Below are 24,224 nucleotides of genomic sequence, written 5' to 3'. Positions count from 1 at the left end.
CAATACTTCGGTCCAGCCCCTGGTCCTGGGAGCGAGCGCCCGTGCGGGGCGGACGCGCCAGCCGAGCCGCGAAGGCCAGGAGGTGGCGGGACGAGCTCTGGAGGCGGCCGGCGGGAAGGCAGGAGAGCTGCCGGCGCGTGCCGCGCCGGCGGGACGCGCGCCCAGGCCGCTCTGTGCAGCCCAGGGTCGGCGCTCCAGCTGTCCGTCAGAGTCCGAGCAGGCACGCCCCGCCCCCCGGTGGGCGGGCCCCGGACCCGGCGGGGCGGGGGCGGGGCCTGGCTCTCCGCGCCGGGGGCGGGGCCGGGCCTGGGCGCTCCGGGCCGGTGCTGGCCCCGGCTGAGCGGCGGGAGCGACCGGAGTCCCGGCCACCAAGGGGTGCGACCCCCCCATTGGCCCCGCCTTCCCGGCTGCGGCCCGGCCAATCAGAGCGGCTTTTACTGGCGGGTGGGCCGAGCCGGCCCAGCTGCTCCGAGGCTCTGGCATGGTAACGTCCCCGCGCGGGGGTGGAGGGGCCCGGGGCGGTCCCGCAGCGTCCCTGGCGGTCCGGGGCCAGTCCGGGGGTGCGGGGAGGCCGCCGGGGGTACCCGGGACCCCGGGGGAGGGCGAGGGGAATGAGAGGTTAGGGACAGGAGCCCGGGAGGGGGTGGGGCGGGGATTGGGGGGAGAAGGGGTGGGGGAGGCCATGATGGAGGATGGCGTGGGGTGGGGGAGGTTGAGGGAACGAGAGTTGCGGGACTGGGTAAGGAGGAGGAAGGGAAGAAGTGAAGGGAGAAAGGTCGGGAAAGAAGGGAGGGGGCGGGAGATGTGGGAACCACGGGACAAGCAGAGAGCTGGGGGCCGCAGTGTCCCCTCCTGGGATATTTGGCGTGCGACATGCCCCTCCCCCAGACCCCGTGCTTGTTCCCTTTGGAAGCCCTGGATGCCCCATAACACCTCCAGGAGACCCCCTCCTTCATTTCCCCACCGTCTCCTGAGGTGAGGAGGGGGCACTGTCTCCTGAGGAAGGAGGCTTCCAGCCCCCACCCAGTATTGGATAGTCCAAGAGATGGACGAGCAGAGGCCCCTTGGTCCCAACCCTGGCTTTGCCATCAGCAAACTGTGTAACAACTCTGTGTGACCTTGGGCAAGTCACTACCTTTCTTTGGGCCTCAGATTTTCCATCGATTAAAAAAAAAAGGAAAATGCATGAGAATGATATCTCAGATCTTCCAATGGGGTGGTTCTTAAGAGAGTTCAGAAGAATGGGTTCTAGAACATGGGGAAGCGAGAAGGATGAAGATGGAGGTGAGGCCTTCAGCTGGGGCTGCGGAAAATCCCTAGGGATATGGCGGGGATAGGAAGCACAAAGCCTGCAAGGCTGGGGCAAGCTAGCCAGCGCCTCTGGAATCCTGTTGAAGGAATGGAAAAACTCTAAGTAGAGGAGGAGGTTGAGACCTAACCCAAGAAAGATGAAGACCAGAAGTAACATTCTGTTCTTCAGAGGGAGAGTGACAAGGAGATGTCAGGATCAGAGAGAGGCAATGGAAGATATTTTCTGGTATGACAGTTAGTATCTTTGGGGAGCAGGAAGAATAATAAGGCTGGTACAGGGGAGTGAGGACTAGGATGCTCTTGAAAACAGGGAGGGAGGGGCTGGTGCTCTTTGGGTCAGCTGAAGAAGGGCAGCAGGTAGAGCTAGAAAACAGGGTAATCACCTGGTCTCTCAGCCTCCATGATACATTTCTTTTTGATGATGGCTATGTACCTTCTTATGAGAGATGTGCCTCCCAGCCTTCATTTTCCAACACACATCCCTTCAGGGAGTGAGTCAGACCAGGCCAACCTGGGATCACCTAGCTGTCTGAGGATTTTAAGATTGTGTGAGGATTGGGGTGAAGAGAAAAGAGGGCAATGAATTTGAGTGTAAGAAATACCTGTGGCACCATCATCCTTGCTGGGAAGCAGTGTTGTGTAGTAGTTGAAAGCACAGGCTTTGGGATCAGACTGCTTGTATTCCAAACCTGCCTCTCCCAAAGCACAGGCTTTGGGATCGGACTGCTTGGATTCCAGACCTGCCTCTTGCTACTTAATCTCTCTGAACCTCAGTTTCTTTATGTATAAAATGGGGATAATAACCTCTAAGATGGTTGCAAGGATTAAATGAGTGTTTGGCATGGTATCTGGCCCATAATAAGCACTCAGTAGATATTAGCTATTAGTTGTTATTATTCCCTCTTTCCATTCTCATTCTTCTGTCTCTCTGTTCTTGTCCTTTTCTCCTTTTGTTCTTTTTTCTGAATCTTTAGTTTTAGATATCCCTTAGATGTGGAGGCTGAGAAGAACTGACTGCCTCTTGGGGGGGGGGGGGTCCTTCCACTGGCCCAGGTGAATATGTTGATCAAATGATCAGTTGTCTCTTCTTCATCTCTTCCTAGCTCACAAATGTTTTTTTATTCCTGAGAAAACACAGGATCTGCTTCTCTTTCAGCCCCTTTTTCTTATCCTTCTCTCAATATGAGTTACTTTTTCAGATTCTCACCTAGAAGTGTAATAAGACCTAAAGTTTTACAGGCACTGCAGCAAGTGAGATACTGACAGGAGTGTTTTGCGAAAGAAAGAAAGTATACACATCACACGGGGGAGGCTCAGGGAAGGGAGGGCTTTGGAAGTTCTATAGTAATTTACGTTCATTCGGTTGCTCTGTCCTCTGTAGGGAACTGTCCAAAACAGGCCAGTATCTGGATCCTGGCCAGGAGTCTCCATTCCAAGTTAAGGATGGTCATATACAGTTAGTATTTTATTGTTTAGGTTTTCCCTTGCCAGTATTTGATTCCAGTTCCCTTTCCTCAGCCACACAGACCTCTGCCACGCTGCCCCTCTCTCTTATCACAGTCAGCCTTCACCCGGAGAATTTATACACATGTACCTGGGACATGTGTTCACACGCACATTTGCCTGTTTTAGGATATTCCGGTATGCAAAAATAAGGTTAGGGATGAGTCTGCATTTTATCACAGCACTTTGTGTGCAGGGCCCTGACTAGACACTCAGAGAAGGCTTAAAAAGGAAAAAACTCAATCCCTGAATGTAGGGAAATCCCCCCCTGGGTAGGGAGACAGGTGGTCCCACGTGAAACACCCAGCAAACATCTACAGAGTAGCATGTTGCTCTGTGCTAAGTAGTGCAGCATTTATCCTGAAGGGACACAGTTAGGAATGTGTGTATGTGTGGAGGATAGTCATAGAGGTAAGTTGAAGGAGGTGAATACTGGATCATCTTGAACAAAGAGAGAAAGTGGAATAAAAGAAACACGTGGAGTGATAATTCCTGTGCAAAGAGGAGGAGGGAAGCCATTGAGTCAGGATGAGCCAAGACGAGTGTGAGATGGGCCTTGTTGAAAGGCTTTGAATGTTAGATGAGCGATTCTGTAGGGTGGGCAATAGGGAGCCACCACTGGATCTCAAGTAAGAACGAGATCATGTTGAATGCTTGCTGATTAACCACATGAGTTGCAGGGGGTATGCTAGAGTGAAAAAACAGACCTGCTTCCTGTGGGAAGGACTGTGTTAAGGGAGTAGGGCTGGAGGGCAGATTGGATCCAGCCCTGGCTGTGTCCCTAACCAGCAGCGGGACCTTGGACTTACTATTCCCCCTTAGTTTTCTCATCTGAAAAAAGGGGACTACCTAAGGTGGTTGCCACAGCGCCCTCTAGCTCTGACATTCTGTCTTCCCTGAATAACTACCAGCCTTACCAATAGCTTTGTTTTGTGGGATGAGACCATTAAGTAACAAATATTTATTAGCATGTACTATGTGCCAATAGGGAGTGGTAAGGAAAATACAGTGGGATAGGATATTGGGATGAGCAAAAACAAAGTCCTTGCCCCTTAGAGTTTTCAGCCTAGTGAAGGCAGCAGATATTTCATTGATTCTAAGACACATTTTAACATTTCTGAAGTCAAGATGCATCTTAAATTCAATAGAGTATTATAATTCAGTTGGCAGCATTTGTTTTTTATTAGTCCCACATAACATAATAGTACAATCAGAATTGTACAAGTAACTGTAAAATTCAAATGGATAATTGCTGAGGGGGAAGGTACATGGTGTACGAGCATGTAAAAAAGGGCTGTGACTAGTCCACTGGGTCAGGAGGAAGGCTTTCTTGGGAAATGGTGACTGGATAGATGTGAAGGATATGTAGGCGAGGTGTGTGGGTTGGCGGGAAGATTGCCCCACGCAGAGGTGGATGCCTGAGGTAGAGAATGGAGAGGTGAGTGTGGCTGGAGCACAGACCTGGAAGCTCAGCATGGGTGAGGCTGGCAAGGCACTTGGGGAGCAAACCTGCCACAGCCTCCTAGGCCTTGGGCAGGAGTTTTGGTCTTTATCCTAAGAGCAGCGGGAGCCATCAAGGGGGTTTTAAGCAGGGGAGTAACATGGTCTGAGTGCATTTTGATGAGCTCGTTATGTCTGCAGGTTGGAGTAAATGTGGGGAGACTAGTTGGGAGGCCACTGCAGTAGATCAGATGGAAAAAGGGGTGGTGGGGGTGGAGGAGGAAATGGAGAGAAATAGATGGATTCAAGAAATCTTTTTGGAGGTAGAATTAAGAGGACTCAGTGATGTATTGACAAGCAAGAGGGAGATGTGCAGAGTGACTCACAGGTTTCTGTCTGGGACAGCTGGTAGGAACCAAAGACGGTTACGTAGCAACTGGGAAGTTAGAGAGGATGCGAAGGCAGCTGGAGATGGGAAAGTGTGGCACAGGGAATTGGATTTTCTCCCGTGTGGACTGGTTTCTGACTTCTCATGCTGAGAAAAGTTTCAGGGCACAGGAGTGGGTCTGAATACCGGGCTAGACTGAACACTGAGAAAAGGTGATTCAAGTTGGAGTAGTTTGGTTTATCTCCTTCTCTCCTTAGGACATGGGCAGGAAGAGAGGAAGGACAGGTGTTGCTAAAGGTAGACATTAGCAAGTATCTTTAAACACTGAGCCTTCTCAGTATAGGGCTAATTGGGGAAGTAGGGCAGTTGGGCAGCAGTGAGGTGGCTCTTCAGCTAGCCACTACCTTTCCCTACCACTCTCCAACTTTCAAGCCAAGAGGAGGAAGGGTGTGGCCTTTTAGCTTCATCTCCAAGCCTCAGTTCACTTAAAAAAATTTTTTTTTGAATGGGTAATGTAGTCATATGGCTGCATGTTGAAAAGTTACAAAGGGCATGCAGTGAGACATTTCCCTTCTACCTCTGTCCCCCTTCTACTGATTTGTATGTCATCTTTTGTCTCCAATTTGATACCATCTCCAAGATGATAAAACTTTGCTGCACTTTGTTTTTTTCCCACTTGTTAATATATCTTAGAGATTGTTCCATATCAAGACAATGAGCTTCTTCATTCTTTTTTATGACTGCATGATATTCCATTTTATGTTTGTGTATAATTTCATAGTTACTTGCGGATAGATATTTAGGCTGGTTCCAGTCTTCTGTTTTTACAGATAATGCTGAAATGGAAACCTTGTACACACATCATTTTGGCCATGTGGGGCTATATCTGTAGGATCAATTTTTAGAATTGGAAGTTTCTATATAGAGAGTATTTGTTCCTTCATTCATTTATTCAGTATTTATTGAGTACCCATTATGTGCCAGATACTGTGGCAGGGACCAGGAATCCAGCTTTCCACAAGTCAGATATGATCCCTGCCCTCATGGAATGTTATTACCCTCTAGTGAGGGGAAACATTTAATTACAAAGTTGTGTACACAAGGAAACTAAAAAGGGAATCAGAGAATAAATTGGAAGGATCTGCTTTAAATAGAGTCAGGAAGGCTTCTTAGAGCAAGTGATATTTAAGTTGAGAACTAAAGGATGGGATGTGGCCAGCCATTAGGTGTAGGACAGAGATCTAAGCTATTCAAAGCCTCATCCACAGGGAAATGAGTTGAGGATCTCTAGGGGAGGAGGAGTAGAGCTAGGGAGATGAGGGAGATGATTGGGAGTGGAAGACGTCAAAAAGAGTGAGTGACTAAAGATGGGGCCAGTTAGGGGAGGGGGCCGCTGGTGAAGAGAGGAGAGTTAGGGAGACTAGTACTTATGAAGGACTAATGCTTATTTGTGTTGGGAGGGCTTTGGGATTGAATCTTTGTCACTGGGTGAATTCAGATAGGGGAACACGAAAAGAGGCCACTTCCTCCGTGGACTCTTTGGGAATGAGAAACCCCTGTTTAACTGGTTTGAGGGAGGCACAGTCTTGCCCACAGGCAGGAGAATGGATGAAAAGCCTTGGGAAGAGCCAGTCTGTGCCTGTAGTGGAGCCTCTTCCATCTTTTCTGTGGCTTTGGCAAAGTGGAAACTTCAAAATAAAGATGACATTGAAGGGGCATGGCCAGCTGGCTCTGGGCTGGTGGAAGAGAGAGCAGACCTACCCAAGGCTCAGAGCTGGGGGTGGGCAGGAAATTGGGCTTGGAGACCCTTCCTCTGAACTTTGTGCTCCTTTTTCATCCTCATCCCTCTGCTTCCCTTTTGTAAGCCAATCTCTTTGCCCATCCTGGGTCCTATGACTTTTCTCTCCCTCAACAGTCGGTTCCCGATTCTGGTCCCCGGCCCCCAGCAGCGCCTGCCCCCTTCCCACCGGGGCCCCCCATGATGCCACCACCCTTCGTAAGTTTTTGTCTTTCCCTCGGCTTGGCTTTTCCAGCCTGCACCCCCAACACCTCAGTCCCTAGCACTGCTGCATCACCAGCACGGTTTTTGTATATTGCCCCCTTCTGCTGCCCTTGGAAGATGGATGGTTTTGCTTGGGCATTGGGGTGGGAGGAGCTGCTGTTAAGCTCTCAGTCCATGAAGTTGACAGTTCCTCCTTTGTCTTTTTGTCCTTGGGACATACTGGGGTCTCCTGGGGGGTAGGAGAAGTGAAAGGAAAAGACCCCATTAGTGTGAGGGCAGGCGGGGCTGTCTTTCTCTTTCAGTACTCCTTATCTGTATTCTTTAAATATGCCACAGAAGTCAGGCTGGAATAGCAACTGGTAGTCCGAGTTGGAGAAAAAGGGATGAGTGACAGGGGACTGGGGGATTTGGGTACCTGGACACCTGCCTCTGGCCCTGTATCTGAGAAGCTTCTCTGGGGTGAGCTGCTGAAGAGGTGGAGCCTTCCAGCTGCAGTCCGGTGGCAGTTACACTTCCCTTTTCCCTCTTCCTTCCGTACCTCTCAAGAAGCTGTGTCCTTGCCTGTTAGACTCAGAGGACCCCCCGGTTATCAGTCTTTCTCAGTGATGAAGAGGGAGGCAGTTTTATGCTTTGTAATTCTCAAACTAAAGCCTTGGAATTGCCTCAGAGCTGAGAGGGAGGGTTGGGAAGGGTGGGAGACAAGGTGTTTCCTGACAGGTCTAAGGCAGTGTCTTCTCTGCTCAGTGTCTCTGCCTTTCCTCATTTCCAGATGCCCCCTCCAGGAATCCCCCCACCCTTTCCTCCGATGGGGCTACCCCCCATGAGTCAGAGACCACCAGCCATCCCTCCCATGCCACCTGGCATCATGCCCCCAATGCTTCCACCAATGGGGGCGCCACCACCACTCACACAGGTAATCCTGCCCCCTGCATTGGCGCCTCAGAAAACCCTGTGAGTTTAGCTGGGGGTGGAGATGAGAGTCATCATCTGGACTTCAGAAACTGGGGAGGGAAGGGAGGGAGCTTCGGGCCAGGCCCATGTCGATCTGTCTGCTAAATGACTGGAGAAACGCTAGGCTAGGCCCAGAGCCCCAAACCTGGGGATTGCCTGAGGAGGTGCCCATGTGAGAGTCATGGCCCCAGTCTCTGTCAGGACCCTGCCCAGCTTGGGCGTGCCCTCATCTCAGTAGCTGGTTTTTGTCTTCTTTTTATCCATAGATACCAGGAATGGTACCTCCCATGATGCCAGGAATGCTGATGCCAGCGGTGCCCGTCACTGCAGCGGTAAGCGTTGGGGGCTGGCAGGAAGCCGTGTGGGTCTGATGTGGTGTACAGGGATATGGCCTCCTTTCTTTGCCTCTTCTCTTCGGATCACCCTGGTCCCTGGTGGCACTCCCCACCCTCAAGTCCTTTCCAGCCACATACTCTGCTCTTCTAGTGTCCCACTCATCCCCAAAGGCATGCCCATTCTCTTTTGGTATTCCCTCCCTGCCGCTGTGCCCAGCTCCCTTAAGGAACACACTCATGCCGGACACTGCTTACCTTGCATAGCTTGCACTGTGGACACTTGAATACAGCCCCCTCTTCCCATCTTCTCTGCCTCAGGAGGAAGCAACAGCATCTTGGGATCTCGCTGTACTTTCTTGTGCTGTTGCTCAGTGTAGTAAGAGTCTGGGTACGAGGTAGAATTTGGTATCCACTGTGAAAGAGATGGGCCTTGGAGGTCAACTCAACAAAATACTCTCACTTGAGGAAAATAAAGAAAGGAGCTGCTGTGTGATTCGCCCTGGGGTCCTAGAGCCAGGGCCTCAGAGGGTGGGGGCAGCCTCTTAGGGAGCAGAGATCCTTGGGAGCAGGAAACCTGGATCCTGGCCTGGCCTGCTTCTCTATCCCCCATGGCCTGGGTCCTGGGGGCCACTGGGCTTGGCCCCAACCCTTCCCCCTCCTCTTTCTTCGGCAGACGGCTCCGGGTGCAGACACCGCCAGCTGTGAGTCTTCTGGGGGCCTGCTCCCCCCAGGCTCGGAGGTTGGGGGGATAGGGGAGAGGGGACCGTGGACTAGAGCCCACCCTGGATCATGCGTGTTGGGATGCCAGGGAGCCTGGGATGTTGATGGGACCAGGGGATATTTATTGGGGATGGATAAGGGAGGAATAGTTGGGGATAAGATGGGAATTGGAGCAAGGAGTTAATATGTTTCCTTTGGCTTCTTTTCTAGCTGCTGTGGGTGGGACAGGCCCTCCGGTGAGTTCTTCTAGCTCAGGGGTCTCTGGGTAGAAAGGCTGAAAGCGGGGGGCTGATGGTTAAATCTTTGGGGTGAGGAGGAGAAGCTTTGGCAAAGGGGCCTTGACCACCATTCTGTGCACCCCCCACCCAGAGGGCCCTATGGAGTGAGCATGTGGCCCCTGATGGGCGCATCTACTACTACAATGCTGACGACAAGCAGTCCGTGTGGGAGAAGCCCAGCGTGCTCAAGTCCAAGGCAGAGGTCCTGAATGGGGCTTTCTGGCCCTTCCTTTCAGCTGCCCTGACCCTTCCAAGTCCTTGGCCTCCCTCAAGTCTCTAAACATACACATGGTTCCTCTGATCCCGAGATCCCTGACCACCCTCCGACCTTCCTAGGCTCTCAGGAAGTCCACCTTCCCCCGTGCTGAACCAGGCCAGGTGGTAGCTAAAAACTCCTGTGTCCCCTACTCACTGGATCTCTTAGCTCCCCCACCTGGCTGGAGGGCATGCCCAGCCCACTGATGTCCTCTGACCCATCCTCTTGTAGCTGCTGCTGTCTCAGTGTCCCTGGAAAGAGTACAAGTCGGACACAGGCAAACCTTACTACTATAACAACCAGAGTAAGGAGTCCCGCTGGACCCGGCCCAAGGACCTGGATGACCTGGAGGGTGAGGAGGGGTAGGGCCCGGGCAGGGCTCTGGGAGGTGGCCCATGACACACCGTGACCATATTATCTTTTCCCATTGTAGCTCTAGTCAAACAGGACGCTGCAGGGTGAGTGACTTGCCCCACCTGTCTACCTGAGGGGTGGGAGTGGACTCTCTCCTCCCGATCCATCCATCGCTACTTCGTGGGAGAAAGAGCCAGCTCTCAGTCTCCTTGTGGAGTGGTCTCCTCTGGCCCCAGTCCTTCACAGGATAGAGAGACCAGCTAGCCCCTGACTACCTCTATCCCTGCTCTACTCCTGGACACTGACCTTCTGGCTCACCTGCAGGAAACAGCAACAGCAGCTGCCACAGACACTACAGCCGCAGCCTCCTCAGCCACAGCCTGACCCCCCACCTGCGCCTCCTGGCCCCACCCCAGTGCCCACCGGCCTCCTAGAACCTGAGCCAGGTGGGAGTGAAGATTGCGATGTGTCAGAGGCTGCCCAGCCCCTGGAGCAGGGGTTCCTTCAGCAGCCGGAGGAGGGCCCTAGCAGGTGAGGGCTGCCCCCCCGCGGCATTCCAGATGCTGGCCTCAGGCTCCAGGCTGGTTCAAACCTTGACCTCTGCCAGGCCTCTTGGGAAGGGTGTGAAGATCTGGGTGTGACCTCTGAAGGGCAGAAAAGGGCTGCTCTGGGAGCAAGGAGGGGGTGGTGTGCTGCTGATCATGCAGGGCACTGAAAGCTATGGGGACTGGGGGACGCTGTGGCTGAGTCCCCTTTGCCCCCCAGTTCTGGACAGCATCAGCCACCACAGCAGGAGGAAGAAGAATCAAAGCCAGAACCAGAGAGGTCTGGCCTCAGTTGGAGCAATCGGGAGAAGGCAAAGCAGGCCTTCAAGGAGCTGCTGAGGGACAAGGTGCTGGTGGGGGGCTCTCAGGGTAGGCCTGGAGGGGGCTGGAGGTGGGCAGGCCCCGTGACCCCTGCCTGCTCCATTCCAGGCTGTCCCCTCCAACGCCTCGTGGGAACAGGCCATGAAGATGGTGGTCACCGACCCCCGTTACAGGTAGGCCTGGGCAGAGGGAGCCAGGCCCTCCAGGCCCTGTTTATGAGAACAGCTGGGCCAGGAACTCCCCGAGAAACCCCAGCTCAACACTCAGGCCCCAAGGGGGCCAGAGTCAGGAGAGTGATAGACGGGTAAGGGTGCAAGGGGAAGAGAAGCTGGAGGGCCTCCAGGAGGAGGGGAAGGTGTCTGACATGAGACATTCAATAAATGCTTGTTGAATTGAATTGATTCGAATTGAATTAATTGGGGAAAGAGGGGACTGGATAGGGCAGAGGCCCGCCTGCAACTTGAGAACCCTAAAGCAAAAGGGCCCAGTATTAGCAGTGTCTTGGAGCCCGGTCTCTTCCCCTCACTGCCTCTAACCCTTCCCCACATCCCAGAGACCTGTCTTGCCTCCCTGGGCCCTCGGAGCCCCTGCAGCCTGCTGTGCCCATGCATGGTCCCCTCACTCAGTTCTGTGTGCCATGACCCTGCTTTGTGGGCTGTGCAGGGTGGTTCAGGCTGACTCCTTTATCCCCACTCCACTCCCATCCTGTCCACCCCAGTGCCTTGCCCAAACTGAGTGAGAAAAAGCAGGCATTCAATGCCTACAAGGCGCAGCGGGAGAAGGAGGAGAAGGAAGAGGCCCGGCTAAGGGCCAAGGAGGCCAAGCAGACCTTGCAGCATTTCCTGGAGCAGCACGAACGCATGACCTCCACCACCCGCTACCGGTCAGGGGGCCGGGCTGGGGTGGGGCCTGGGAACCCTGAGAACACACGGGCCTAGGGTCTCTGTTCTCTGCCTGCCGACCCACAGCCTATGTGCTCCACAGGAGGGCAGAACAGACCTTTGGGGAGCTGGAGGTCTGGGCTGTGGTCCCTGAGAGGGATCGAAAAGAGGTTTATGATGATGTCCTCTTCTTCCTGGCCAAGAAGGAGAAGGTAACAGTCACTGGGCTGGATCCGTCAGCCCCATTTCATCTTAGAATCCCCATGTCTTTGCTTCCTGATGGGCCCTGGTCATTCACTTCTCCACTGCCCCAGGGTCCCAGCTCCTTACTTGGGAGCTGGTGTGGCACTTGCACATCCCCCCATTTCTGCTCTGAGCCTACAACCTCGGGCATGAGAGGGCCAGAAGGAGTTACTGAGGGGTCGGTCTGTAACCTGTGCTCCTTCCCCTTTCAGGGGCCATGAAACCTTTGCGTCTGGCCCTCCTAGGGTTCCCTAGCTGCCTACCTTTCCCCAAATCCTCCTCTGCCCAGGCCTGCTTGAGTAGCTCCGGCCTGCCCTGCCTCACCCTGACCCTGTGGCTCCCCAGGAACAGGCCAAGCAGCTCCGGCGCCGCAACATCCAGGCCCTGAAGAGCATCCTTGATGGGATGAGTAGCGTCAACTTCCAAACCACATGGTCCCAGGCCCAGCAGTACCTCATGGATAACCCCAGCTTTGCTCAGGACCACCAGCTGCAGAGTAAGCCCAGTCTCCAGTCCTGCCTGTCCCTTCCCCGCTCTTCGTGGATCTGAGCCCCCAGAGCCTGCTGCACACTGCTCCCCTGCCCCTCCTGGACATCCAGGAGTCCCCAGCACTCACTCAGTCCTTATCCCTGTACCTCTCTGGACTCTGGAGATCCCAAAATGCTTCAGGACACCCCCTCCCTCCCTTCAGGGTTCACTGTTGACATGGACATTGTGTCCTTGGAGGAAGAGCTCTGGGACTGGAGTCAGAAGACCTGGAGATGATGATTTTTATAGCTCATATGAATATGGTCTTAAATCGTCATGGCACTCTGGGCCTTAACTGGTCACACATGTTACAATAAGCTGTTGGCCTGTAATCACTGACGATATCAGTAATTTACCTCCTGAAGTTGCATCAAAACCTGATTGATTCCCGGTTCCATAAAACATAAAACCTCAGATCCTGAGATAACTGGTTTCATATGATGACTTCCAGTAACTGAATTTACAAGAGCCGAATACTTGCTAATTTTTTCTCATATAATTAATGAATCCTCCTCAAGAACCACTATTCCAGCAGCCTCTCCCACAGAGCCCTCTGCCCCCCTTGCCCCACCACCCTGAGTGTCCCCGGCACCTACAGGGACAACATCCTTAAAGCACTGGGGGGCTGGGGTCTGAGAGGGTGTCTGTTGCTGATGTGGTGCCTGCTGAGCCTCCTCCCCACACTTAGACATGGACAAAGAAGATGCGCTGATCTGCTTTGAGGAACACATCCGAGCTTTGGAGAGGGAGGAGGAGGAGGAGCGAGAGCGGGCCCGGCTTCGGGAGCGGCGCCAGCAACGCAAGAACCGGGAGGCCTTCCAGGTATCTTTGCCACCCTCTGGATCAGAGCTCACTCTGCCCTGGTCTTTAGCCTCCCCGCCCATGCCCTGCCTCCTCGGCCAAGCCCACTGTTTTGTCTGTGTCCAGCCCTATCCCAGCTCCAGGAGGCCTCTCTATGTCTGTAGTTCTGCTCCTGCTGTGTCCCCTCTATTCTGGGTGGAGCTCCTCTAGGAAGACTAGATGTATGCACAACCCAGAAACTGCCAGTAGTAAACACCTTAAAGGCACAGCTTGGCAGCTACGCCAAGTTTATTTCCCTTCAGTGGGGAGGCAGACAGGCCTAGCTGGCTTATCCCCCAGCTTGGAGGTGGTACTGGTGGTGGTGGTGGTGGGGTTACTTAGCTGTATGTAACACGTCGAGAAGTTGAAACCAAGTCATGGGAAGATTGTGCTGCAGGCAAATTTCTGTTTCTTTGCCTCCCAGCCTGGCTCCTTCTCTTGTTTTAGTCTGTCCCTCTCTGTGTTTATGTTCTTTCCTTTCACATTGCTCTCTGCCTCCCCATCTGTGTCTCTTCGTCTCTGCCTCCCTTGCCTGCATTTCTTCAACCTGGATTGTCTCTGCCTCTCCCTGCCATCCCCTCCCCACCTCCCCGGTCTTTGACTCTGCCTCCCTCCCTGTCTCACTCTTCCTATAACTGACCTCTCTCTGCTCAGACCTTCCTGGACGAGCTGCACGAGACGGGGCAGCTGCACTCTATGTCCACCTGGATGGAGCTGTACCCAGCGGTCAGCACTGACGTCCGCTTTGCCAACATGCTGGGCCAGCCGGGTAAGGCAGCCAGGCTCCCCTTCTCTGGCCTGGCTTCCTGCCCTGCCAGCCTCTCTGCATCCCCACTCCCTGGTCCTTTCCTCGACCCCGTCCCCAGGCCTTGGGAAGCTGCCGCCCGCCAGGCCCCCCTCCCTCCCTCCCCCGCAGGCTCCACCCCTCTGGACTTGTTCAAGTTCTATGTGGAGGAGTTGAAGGCACGATTCCATGATGAGAAGAAGATCATTAAGGACATCCTTAAGGTGAGGGAGGCCCGGGGTTGTGGATGGATGCAAGCTGGGTATGGGGCACACCCCCCAGACAGGACTTGCTGATAAGTCCTGTTTTGCAGGAGTGTTGCAGCTCTGTTCAGCAGATATCTACTGTGATCCTGTACTGTGCGCTGGGGACATAATAAGATATAATTTCTGCCCATAAGGAGCTTATGGCCTAATAGGAAGATAGATATGACATCTATTACACAGAGGGGCAAGTTATTACAGAGATGAGAATCAGAAGAATTGACATTTGAACTGTACCTTTAAGAAGGAGCAGATGGAGTGGGTAGAGGTCCCGGGCATAGGGTACTGCAGGACGAAGGCAATAGGGTGGAAAGGACATGGCCGGTTTGAGGAGCAGGAAGCCCAGCTAACCATAAACTGGCAGCCCACAAATACGTTCCTTCTGGCCTGTGCAATGTTTTAGAAAAATTTGGAATTTGTTGCTGACATTTTAAAATCGGGAGATTGCACGTAAAAATCTGGATCTTCAGCTTCTCTTGAAAATTTAGATTACCTAGCAACACTGGGCTGGTTTTGCAAGGCATTCAGTGGACTCAAGCTGAGATGCCACTTCCTTTTAGAAGGGGCATGTCGTCCTTATCCTCACATCTCCTTATCACTTCCCTGATGTGGCAGCGAGTTCAGCTGCCACTTATCATCACACATGCACGTTGCTTTTCTTACACTGGAGAAGTAGTTCTCAACATCCATGTCTATCAAAGGTGGAAAAGTGAGTGAGGGACTAAGAGAGCCTTGTGTTTCAGAAGGAAAAAAACAAAAGGAAAGCAACTTTCATTGTGGAAGTGAAGAACATTCTAAGGCATTTGAGGAGGCAGAATAGCACAGTGGTTAGGAGCAGGACTGTGGAGGCAGACTGCGTTGGGTACAAGTCCAGCTTAACCACTTATGAGTTGCGTGACTTCGGGCAGATTTCTTAACCTTTCGGAGCCCCAGTTTCCTTTCTGAAAAATGAGGAGTTTGCCACCAAAGTATACCTCATTACCGAGGGGAGTAACTTGGTACCTGGATGAGAAGGGTCTGAGAATAAAACTAGAAATGTCCCGCTGCACATACATTTCTTTGAAGTCCTATGTTTTGCCTCACAAATTCATGCATGTGTTGCATTTTAATACCATATTACTGCTCTGTTTAATATAAACTTAATATTTTAAAATTACTTACCATTAGGTAAGATATATCATATTGTCCTGTGGCTTCCTCTTTCTCTGGAACCACCTGCCCCAGTTTGGAAGTAGAGCCCTGCGTGTAAAATGCCTTGAATGCTAAAATAAGAAATTTGGATTTTTATCTTGTAAGTAATGGGGAGCCGGGGAGTGACGTGATCAGACGATGTCTTGGAAAAGCCACTGGTGCTAGTGGAGAGTCGCACCTCTCAGCCTGAGAACTAGTACCCTTAGGGATGGGAGGTGGTAGGAGGATAGATCTTGAAGCCTCAGGATACTGAAAGTGATAGTGGCAAGTAATTCAAATAAATTCTGAGCTTGAGTCATCTTTTTCTGACTCACCCACAGACCTCTTCCCTGCCGTTGGGGCCATGTGGTAGAAAAGCCTGAGCAGCACTGGACTCTCAGGGCTGGGCTGGAGGTGTGGGAGAGGGTGTGCAGGGAGCCCAGTCAGGAGGCTGTGATCTGGGGGGGCAGTGAGCTTCGGGCGGGGGCAGTGGGGATGGGGATGAGGGGAGAGCTGTAGTGCTCCAACTGTGTGTCGGAGACTCCCTAGGTTTCGTCAGAGGTGCCCTGGGATAAGCAAGGGGGGGTTGAGGAGGGGGAATTTTATGCTCCTTCCTCTATTTTCAAGTACAGCAGCATGCTTCTCTTTTATACACAGAGGTTCTACATAAGATTTTTATTGAAAAAATGTTTCTGCTGTTAAAAAAAAATGAAACTTGAAAACCAGTAGGATACAGTCACTCAGAACTAGAATTGACAGATTTTTTTTTTGTGAAATTGAAGGAAAAGAAGGAGTGAGTTGAAGTTGGCAGGAGTGGATGATGGCACCATGGGTAAGGATTAAGCAGAAAGAGCAGGGCTAGAGAAACTAGGAATTCCATTTGGGGACTTATTCTCAAAAGCAGCCTGGGGCAGGGAAGAATAAAGCACATACCGTATTTTAAATAGGATAATCATATAAAGTAGAAATATCTAATCCCAGGATAGCTCAATTTTATTGGACACTTAACTTTTAGCCACAGAGTGGCTGGTCCTGCTGACAGGCTTGCAGGAGTCCTATCCTCACTGAGTCCTGTCTGTCTACACCTCCTGAGAAAGAAGCTTCTTTAGCAAGTTCCCCTTTCTGTTCCTCCTTTTGGGCTCCTACTTATGGAAGGCAGATGAGCCCAGGAGTCCCTGTGGCCATCTGCCACCAGGCACACTGTGATGGCGCCTCTCATAGGATAATGCAAAGAGCCCTGGACTTGGAACAACTGTGAAGATCCAGGCCTGGGAGATCCATGGCGGGGGGGGGGGTCATGGGAAATGAACTCTTGGGATCTGCTGAATTTGAAGTGTCTATGAAATATCCAGTCTAGTATGGGTCTGAAAATCAGGAGAGGTGGAGGGATGAGATTGCTAGGGACAGTATAGATTGGATAGTGAGAAAAGATTAAGTGCTGTTATCAGGGGAACAAGTGTATGCAAGAGAGGTGATAAAAGAGGTCAGAGAGACAGGAGGGGACCCTGGAGAGGGGAGTGTCTAAGGAGTGAACAGCAGAGGTGCTGAGGACCAGACGAGCAAGGACTGAGAAGGGGCACTAGGAGTTGGCTGTTAGGCCATGAGCAACCTTTGGGAGAGCAGTGTCCGTGAAGAGGGTGGAGTGGGTGCAGCACAGGCTTTAGAGTCAGATAACTCCTGGCTGTTTATTGGGTGAGACCTCTGAAAGTTCTTTAATGTCTCTGAGCCACAGTTTCTTCATCTGTAAAATGGAGATAATTTATGTGTATGGTTGTGAGAATTAAATGATAACATTTGTAAAGTGTCTTGCTTGTAGTAGGCTCAGTAAGTGTTTGTTTGTTTTCTTTGTGCTACATTTAAAGAAACAAAGGGAAAGACGCAGAGATTGTTAGCATGAGGAAGGTGAGAGCAGGGTAGATAGTATGTTCCAGGTTAAGTGAGTTGTGTGCTTGATGGAAGGAACCAGTGAGGAGGTGAGATTAAAGCCTTCGATTCCCTAAGAAAGAGAGAGATTGATGTGTTTGAGGAGAAGGGCTGGAAAGCATGGGTTGAGGAAGTCCTCTTGGAAGAATTCTTGCAGGAAGAGCATGCCTCTGCCATCAGCAGGAAGGCTGGAACAAGTTGGAGCTGTGTGGAGGGAGAGGAAGGGAATCTGGGCCTGTGCCCCAGGTGACTCGAGAGCCAGACTTCAAACGCCAGTGCCTCCACTCTGCACCGTGTTGTCTTGGGCCAAGTGAGATAACTTTCCTAAGCCTCTGCTTCACTGGGGTGTTGTGAGGCTTAGATGAGAAGCACAGAGCCTGGCCCATGGTGCTTCAAGAATGTGAGGTGTTCTTAATATTGTTTGGGAGTTGCACACTTGATGGCCTCTGTTTCTCCTGTGGACTGAGTGATCTATGTGGGTCTTGTGCTTAACAGTACAGGCTTTGGTGTTTGAAAGACCTGGGGTAGAGTCCTCGCTCAGCCACATAGCCTGAGACCTTGGGCAAGTGCTCTAGTTTCTCTAAACCTTGCTTTCTCCTTCTACATAAAATTAGAAGACTAGGACCTATCCTTAAATTTAGATAGGTGAGGATTAAATGAGATAATGTGTGTGAAGGACTCAGCGTGGTACCCGGTACATGGTAAACACTCAATAAATACAGCCAAAGGGTGGGACCAGCAGATGTTGACTGAGAACGCATAGAAGTTACTGAGCAGCAGGAGGGCCCAGCTGGGGCCCCAGCTTTAAGCCAAAGGAACAAAGAGCCAGTTGTGAGAAACTCAGGCATCAATCGGCAGATGTGGCACACACACACCCTGCCCCCCTCCTGATGTGATCCAACCCCCAGGCTCCCTGTGACAGGTAAACCAAGGGTAGGCATGGGGGACTTAATCATCAGATGGCGAGGACCTGGACAACTTGGTTTTTGAATGTGTCCCAGTCCTGTGGATCTCTTCTGGGGGTAGGGGGCTTCTTGAGCTTCCTGTAGTCTGACCCCCCTGCCTGCCCCGGAGGCCACCTTTGGGCCTCAGGCCCGTCCGTGGTGCCCCCTGCTTCATGCGCTGCTGTGCCCACAGGACCGGGGCTTCTGCGTGGAGGTGAACACAGCCTTTGAAGACTTCGCCCACGTCATAAGCTTTGACAAGAGGGCTGCTGCGCTGGACGCAGGCAACATCAAGCTGACCTTCAATAGTGTGAGGGGCCAGGCGGGGCGGGGCTGTAGCCAGGACTCTGTTCTTGAACTCATCCCTGTGTCTTGTTCCATTCCTTCTCGCTCACTGCCCCAACGTGGCTGTACCCCCAGTTCAGGGAATGATAGTAGGAACCCAGACCCCAAATTCCTATCTCCTAAGGTATGCCTGAGTGGGACCTGGGCACTCACCTTCCTGGGTGACTATGTTCTGTGTCCTTTCTGCTCTCAGCTGCTGGAGAAAGCAGAGGCGCGGGAGAGAGAGCGGGAGAAGGAGGAGGCGCGAAGGATGCGGCGCAGGGAAGCTGCCTTTCGAAGCATGCTGAGGCAGGCCGTGCCTGCCCTGGAGCTGGGCACTGCCTGGGAAGAGGTCAGGACTGCAGCCTGGCACCAAACACCACCCCCTCAGTCCTGAGGGCAGCGGTGCTTCTCCACCACTGGGGGCCCACCCCAGTCATAGCACAGCTCAGGGCCGGCTCAGGCTCCCTTCCTTCCTCTGCCCCAGCCCTGCCCTGTGTTCATGGCGGCGTCCATGCTGTGCTGGGGCTGGTCTGATCAGCAGTGCTCTCCCGTTCAAGGTCCGTGAGCGCTTTGTGTGTGACTCAGCCTTTGAGCAGATCACCTTGGAGTCGGAGCGGATCCGGCTCTTCCGGGAGTTCCTGCAGGTACTGGAGGTGAGGCAGAGCTTCTGGTCCTCTGGATCTCTCTCAGGCTCTTGAACACCTGAGGAGGCCAGCTCAACAGAGACCTCAGTGACTTCTCACCCCTGGGGCTCTCCTTGCCCTGGACAACTAAGGAAGGGGAGATCTTAGGGTGCCCTGGGATAGGCCTAAGGCCCTAGCCTCAGGGAAGGAGGCAAAACCAGGTTTTAGGATGCAGGGTTCTTCCTGGGGCTAACCCTGGTGCCTTCCTCACCCCTCCCTCTGCTCTACCAGACTGAATGCCAGCACCTCCACACCAAAGGCCGAAAACATGGCAGAAAGGGCAAGAAGCACCATCGCAAGCGTTCCCACTCGCCCTCAGTGAGTTGGCAGGTAGAAGGGACGGGTGAGGCTGCATTGTCTGGGGGCCTAAGAACCACTTTTCTTGTTTTTGCCCTACATCACCTCCCTTGGAGGGAGATTTGAAGATTCTTTTGGCCCTGGATCCTCCTCTCTGTCCCCAATTCCCAGACCTGAGGGCTTCTGGAGGCCAGAGAACCTCTGCGCTGACATGTATCTGCTCATCTGCCCAGGGCTCTGAGTCAGAAGAGGAGGAGCTGCCCCCACTGTCTCTCCGGCCCTCCAAGCGGAGGAGACGGAACCCCTCAGAGTCAGGCTCTGAGCCCTCTTCCTCACTTGATTCGGTTGAAAGTGGGGGTGGTGCCCTTGGAGGACGGGGCTCCCCATCCTCCCGCCTTCTCCTTGGATCAGGTAAGCAGTTGGGAGTTGGAGAAGTTGGCCCAGATGGACAGGAGGCCCTTGGGAAGCCCCAACCCCCTGAGGGTAGAGTGGTTTGGGAGGGCTGCACCATCGCAGAGTAGGAAGAACGTCCCATCTCTGCCCAGGCAGGAAACTGGGAGAAGGAAGGAAAACTGGACTGACTGCAACTTCCGCAGACAGGTCCTTTCCTGTGAAGAACAAGCAGATGGACCATGGCAGAGAAAAGGATGAGCCCTCCCTTCTCCCATGGGACTTAGTGGGGGTTTTTCTGTCTCTAGATCATAGCCTTCGGAAAGCCAAGAAACCAAAAAAGAAAACTAAGAAGAGAAGACACAAGTCGGTGCGTAGAGAAGGAACTTCTACCCAAGGCCCTGCTGTTTGTGAGATCTCTTCCACCCGCCTCCCAGGCTGTCCTTCACAGGAACTGAGGAGGGGGGCTCTGGGCTCTTACAGAACAGTCCTGAGAGTGAGACAGACCCTGAGGAGAAAGCTGGCAAGGAGAGTGATGAAAAAGAGCCAGAACAGGATAAGGACAGGGAGCTCCGGCGAGCAGAGCTCCCTAACCGCTCCCCAGGCTTTGGAATCAAGAAGGAGAAGGTGAGAGGCAGGCGCCTGGCCCAAGCCCCGTCAGCACTCTGTCCAGGCCTCCACGGCCTTTGGTGGGGGGAGCTTTTGGTGAGCTGTGCCTTTGCTCCACCAGACGGGCTGGGACACATCGGAAAGCGAGCTGAGCGAGGGTGAGCTGGAAAGGCGGCGGCGGACACTTCTGCAGCAGCTGGACGACCACCAATGACCTGACGAGCCGCTCTGCCTTGGGTCTGTGTGAGGCTCTGGCTCCTAGGTCACCCTCACCGTCTGCCCCAGACTCCTTCCTTAGTCTGTTTTCCTCAAGTAACCCCACCCCAACACACCATTGCTGGCACCTCCCAAAGTTGCTTGTGGTGTTGAAGGGTCCCCACTTCCCGGACAAATAGTGCAGTCCTTGCCCTCAGCCCCAGACCAGAGATTGGTGGTATATGCCATGTGGGGTGGGTAGTGCCAGTAGATAAAATGTGAGAAAGGGCCTCCAGGGAAGAGTGACAGGCTGGTGGACACAGCCTGGGTGGCAGAGGGCGGGGTCCTTACCCTCTAGCATCAGTGCCTGCTCCTGCCCGCCCAGGCCCTAGGGCTCCACCACTCCTTGCTCCAGCCCTGGGACCCCGTGTATGTGTGTTTTGTTTTGTTTTGTTTTTGTTTTTTAAATAACAATATTTATAACATGGCCATTGGCTCTTTTGTGCTCTCCATATGCTACGGGGGCAGGCTGGGGAAGGTGCATGCATGGCCAGCAGAGGGCACTAGTGTCTCACAGCAAGCCTGCCTCCCTTTGTGTGGTTGGAGCCCACTCAGCCTGGTTCCCCTTCCCCAGGCTTTTGCACTCACCTCCCCTAAGCAGATGGCAGCTCCGCCCAGCCTCCTTTCTGCCCCCCTGGCCAAGGTCAGGCTAAAGGGCTACTCTAGCCCCCCACACTCCGAAAGAGGAGACAAAGTCAGGCCTGGTGCTTCAAGCCTTTGTTGAGATAAGGAAGGTCTGGGGTTTATGTACAAGCGAGAAGGGAGGTGGTACATATACAAGAAGGAGTGGGCCCCTGTGTTCCCTTCCAGGGGCTGAGAATAAACTGGCAGAGGACTGAGAAAATAGCTAAGACTGCCATGCCCCCTGCCCCCTGCCAAAAAAAAAAGAAATCTAGCTGAGGAAAGGAGGTAAGGATGCTGTTGGCATTCCCTTTCTCTAGCTATCGTGGGGCCGGGGCAAAGAAAACCACTACCCCTTGGCCCACCTCGGCAGGGAGAGTCAGCCTAGAAAGAAAAGGGCCAAGGGCAGTGAGCATGGAGCCTGTCCTCTACCCTTATCATTAGGGCACAGCTGGGCAGGGCCCAGGCTTAGGTGGGCCTTGCTCCTGGTAAAAGATGATCTGAGATTGGCAAGGTCCCAGGGCTCCCTAAGCCTGGACACTTCTAGACCATAGCTGACCATAGGGCTGCAAAAAGGAAGGGAAAAGAAGGGATAGTTGCTTTCTCCTTTCGTCCCTCTGGCTCTGGTGAGAGTGAGGCCTGGGTGCCCCTGTATAGGCTAAAGCTGGAAATGTTTTTTTCCAGCTCTGAGCTGACTCTTCAGGAAATGAAGTTGAAGACCTTGGGGGCAAAGTGCAGTACTGGAGGCACCAGGGAAGTGCCAGGCCCTGAAAGACCCAGTGCCCACAGTTTCAGCAGGGAAGATGCAGCTTTGAGAACTGGGGTGGCAGTGGACACTGGGTTGAGAGCAGCACAGCTTTCTGCTGTGCCCTTGGCCAATTCCAGGGCTCCGGTCCACTGGTTGGACTTGCAGGATTCTGAGAGTTGAAGTGCTTCTGCCTCCAAAAGGGTCTCAGTGGGGGCCTGGAGCCCGAGGTGGGCCACTGGGTGGCGCAGCACTCCTGGCTTGGTGGCGAACGACAATGGGCTGGTGGTGGAGGCCTGTGGGGAAGACAGAGGCCTGTGAACAGGCAGGGAGGCTGGGCCAGGCCCCACTGTCTATAGGAAGAGTTCTTCAGGAGCAGCCCCACAGGCAGGGCAAGAGGAGAGTCAGCCATGAGGCCGATGAGGGAGAAGCTTAAAGAGAGGCCAGAAGGGATGGTCAGGGAGATTGCCGGGGCTCTGCATTTTCAGAGGACCAGTGGGGGCGACTAGAGGCCACTGGGAAGTAGCAGAAACAAGGTAGACTCAGCAAGAGCCTGAAGCTGGGAAGACACCTCAGGCAGATTGGATATCAGAAAACAGAGGTCAAGGGACATCTGATGCCCCTGGGCAGAAGCAACTGCTGGAGCTCTTCGGAGGAGGGACCCTGAGGTGGGAGGCAAGGACAAAGGACACCTGGGCCCAGGAATGGAGCCTCTCAGCCTCAGCCATCAGAGGAAGTGGCCTGGTCCTGTCTGCTCTGGCAACTCCCTACCCCTTGGGTCTTAGTAGAAGCCAGGACAGCATTAGTGGGAGAGATACCACTCCCCTGAGGGCACATGCAGGGGATTAGCCACACTTCGCAGAGCATGGGGCATGCAAGGAGAGAAGTATGTCCCCATCACCACGAGGCTGCCAGAGGATGGTTTTACTTCATGCAGGGGAGGAGGTGCCTGTGGGTCCCAGCAGGAGTCCTGGGAGGTAGGCATGCAGAGGGGGCAGCTGTGGTGCCCAGTACCTGTCAAGGGCCCCAGCCTTGGGGGTTAACAGTTTGACTCATCATGGTGGGCTGCATCGCAGAAGAAGCGTGAGCCCCGCTTGGCAGTACGGGCCGTGAAAGGGACACTCTTCAGCACTGTGGCCCAGGAGAGAGACAGTGGTCAGGCCCCAGGGGGTAGGGTGAGAGGAGGGCCCAAAAGGGTAAGGTTTGGATTTGGGAGCTGGGCCCAGTGGCCAGGCCCCAGGGAGGGAAAAGGGCCCCACCTGTGATGATGTCCTCAATGGTACCATCCTTCCCCTCGTAAACAGGCCGGTGCTCCTTGGCCTGGCGCCGCCTCAACTCTGCAATTAACTCCTGCTGTTGCCACTTGTTCCGCTGGGATGGGGTCTAGGGCCGAGCATTTGAAGGGGTAGGGAGTCACCACTAACCTACGCTGGGGTTGGTTCCTGCCCCAAAATGCCGTCTGAGGATGCCCTTGATTGTGCATGGCAGCCTAGCCCCCATCATTGCCTAGGAATCCTCTCCCAAAGCTCCTCTCCCCATCCTTCTGGACTCCAGCCTCAGCCCCTCTGGGTGGTCCATGGGCTCCAGTTTTCCATCTCCTCTCAACTTCTCTGCTTCACCCCCTCCTAATCCTTTGCCCTGTTCTCCAGGCCCCAGCTCTTGGTCCCACCTACCTTGGCATCCAGTTTCTTGGCTTCCTGAGCCAGCTGCTTCTCCCGCATTACCTCCTCCTGCTTCTTGCGGGCTTCATTTTCTTGTTCTGCTTCCTAAGAACCGTTGGGGGGGCAGGGTGGTGAGGCTCACACAGGCTGTGAGGGGAGGGGCTGACACTGAGGGTGGAGAGTGGGTGGCAGTGGGACCAGCAACCCCAGGTGGCCACTCTCTGGAGGGGCATTTCCTGCCCAAAACAATGACAGGAAGGGCCTGGGCCCCCACCCTGCCCACCAGTTCACAGCTAAGAGGCCTGAGGCCAGCTTCCACGCTCCCTCCCAGGACTCAGAGGAGAAGACGGAAAAGGCCAGACTTCAAGTCCAGCCCTTTCTCCCCCACCAGTTTTCTCTCAGCCAAACTCCTCTTTAAAAGTCTCTCTTCCACTCACCTTGTAAGAACGAATGAATCGGACAAATACTGGGAAGAATACAGAAGGAGGTGTGGTCTTGGGACTCTCACCGAAGTAGCGCACAACTGCATTGTAGGCCTCCTGGGGAAGGGGTGGGCAGAAGGGGTCAGCCTGGCAGGGAAGGAGAAGCCCGGCTCCCCACCAGGGACAGGAGGCCCACAGAAAGCAGCCCCAGCCCGTGCCAGCTGGAAAAGAACC

At 53.6% G+C, this 24,224-nt stretch overlaps 2 protein-coding genes across 15 annotated transcripts in view; one reads left to right on the top strand and one right to left on the bottom strand.

The window, feature by feature from the left end:
• Positions 1-351: 351 nt before the first annotated feature.
• Positions 352-20,970, top strand: PRPF40B (pre-mRNA processing factor 40B). Of its 11 annotated transcripts, none has more exons than XM_087442443.1 (26): positions 402-484; positions 6,558-6,638; positions 7,414-7,557; positions 7,862-7,927; positions 8,604-8,631; positions 8,861-8,886; positions 9,020-9,130; positions 9,416-9,536; positions 9,618-9,642; positions 9,863-10,069; positions 10,304-10,430; positions 10,513-10,577; positions 11,123-11,287; positions 11,389-11,497; positions 11,874-12,024; positions 12,745-12,878; positions 13,551-13,665; positions 13,813-13,904; positions 18,174-18,290; positions 18,519-18,656; positions 18,865-18,960; positions 19,222-19,308; positions 19,521-19,698; positions 19,986-20,047; positions 20,161-20,304; positions 20,408-20,970. In XM_087442443.1, exons 1-26 carry the CDS (start codon positions 482-484, stop codon positions 20,498-20,500), a joined length of 2,685 nt encoding a protein of 894 aa, XP_087298569.1. In that variant the 5' UTR covers positions 402-481; the 3' UTR covers positions 20,501-20,970. The 11 variants fall into 11 exon arrangements, with proteins under 11 accessions (XP_087298566.1, XP_087298569.1, XP_087298568.1 ...); XM_087442442.1 differs by having other exon boundaries at positions 19,222-19,320; XM_087442445.1 differs by lacking the exon at positions 9,020-9,130.
• Positions 20,971-21,243: 273 nt separating this feature from the next.
• FMNL3 (formin like 3) overlaps positions 21,244-24,224 on the bottom strand; it is a 54,222-nt gene continuing 51,241 nt past the window's right edge. For 3 of the 4 annotated variants that reach the window (XM_014786422.2, XM_087442435.1, XM_014786421.2), the window contains 5 exons: positions 24,006-24,107; positions 23,581-23,673; positions 23,167-23,290; positions 22,922-23,038; positions 21,244-22,203 (listed from right to left, as the gene is read on the bottom strand). In XM_014786422.2, the coding sequence (XP_014641908.1) occupies positions 22,947-23,038; positions 23,167-23,290; positions 23,581-23,673; positions 24,006-24,107 (411 nt within the window). In that variant the 3' untranslated portion in view covers positions 21,244-22,203; positions 22,922-22,946. The remainder of the gene's footprint in view (positions 22,204-22,921; positions 23,039-23,166; positions 23,291-23,580; positions 23,674-24,005; positions 24,108-24,224) is intronic. The other variant, XM_004428991.3, reaches the window with a different exon arrangement.

This window comes from Ceratotherium simum, chromosome 17 (assembly GCF_057802395.1).
Source record: "Ceratotherium simum simum isolate JZ-2026a chromosome 17, ASM5780239v1, whole genome shotgun sequence".
Taxonomy (NCBI): domain Eukaryota; kingdom Metazoa; phylum Chordata; class Mammalia; order Perissodactyla; family Rhinocerotidae; genus Ceratotherium; species Ceratotherium simum.
The sequence above is the reverse complement of the archived record's forward strand: the minus strand, read 5'-3'. Positions and strand labels throughout refer to the sequence as shown.

Bases quoted from the DNA above. Each gene is read 5' to 3' on its own strand.
- PRPF40B (XM_087442436.1), top strand. The intron at 11,288-11,388 runs GTCAGGGGGCCG...TGTGCTCCACAG, and splicing joins ACCTCCACCACCCGCTACCG to GAGGGCAGAACAGACCTTTG. The intron at 20,048-20,160 runs GTGCGTAGAGAA...GGGCTCTTACAG, and splicing joins AGAAGAGAAGACACAAGTCG to AACAGTCCTGAGAGTGAGAC.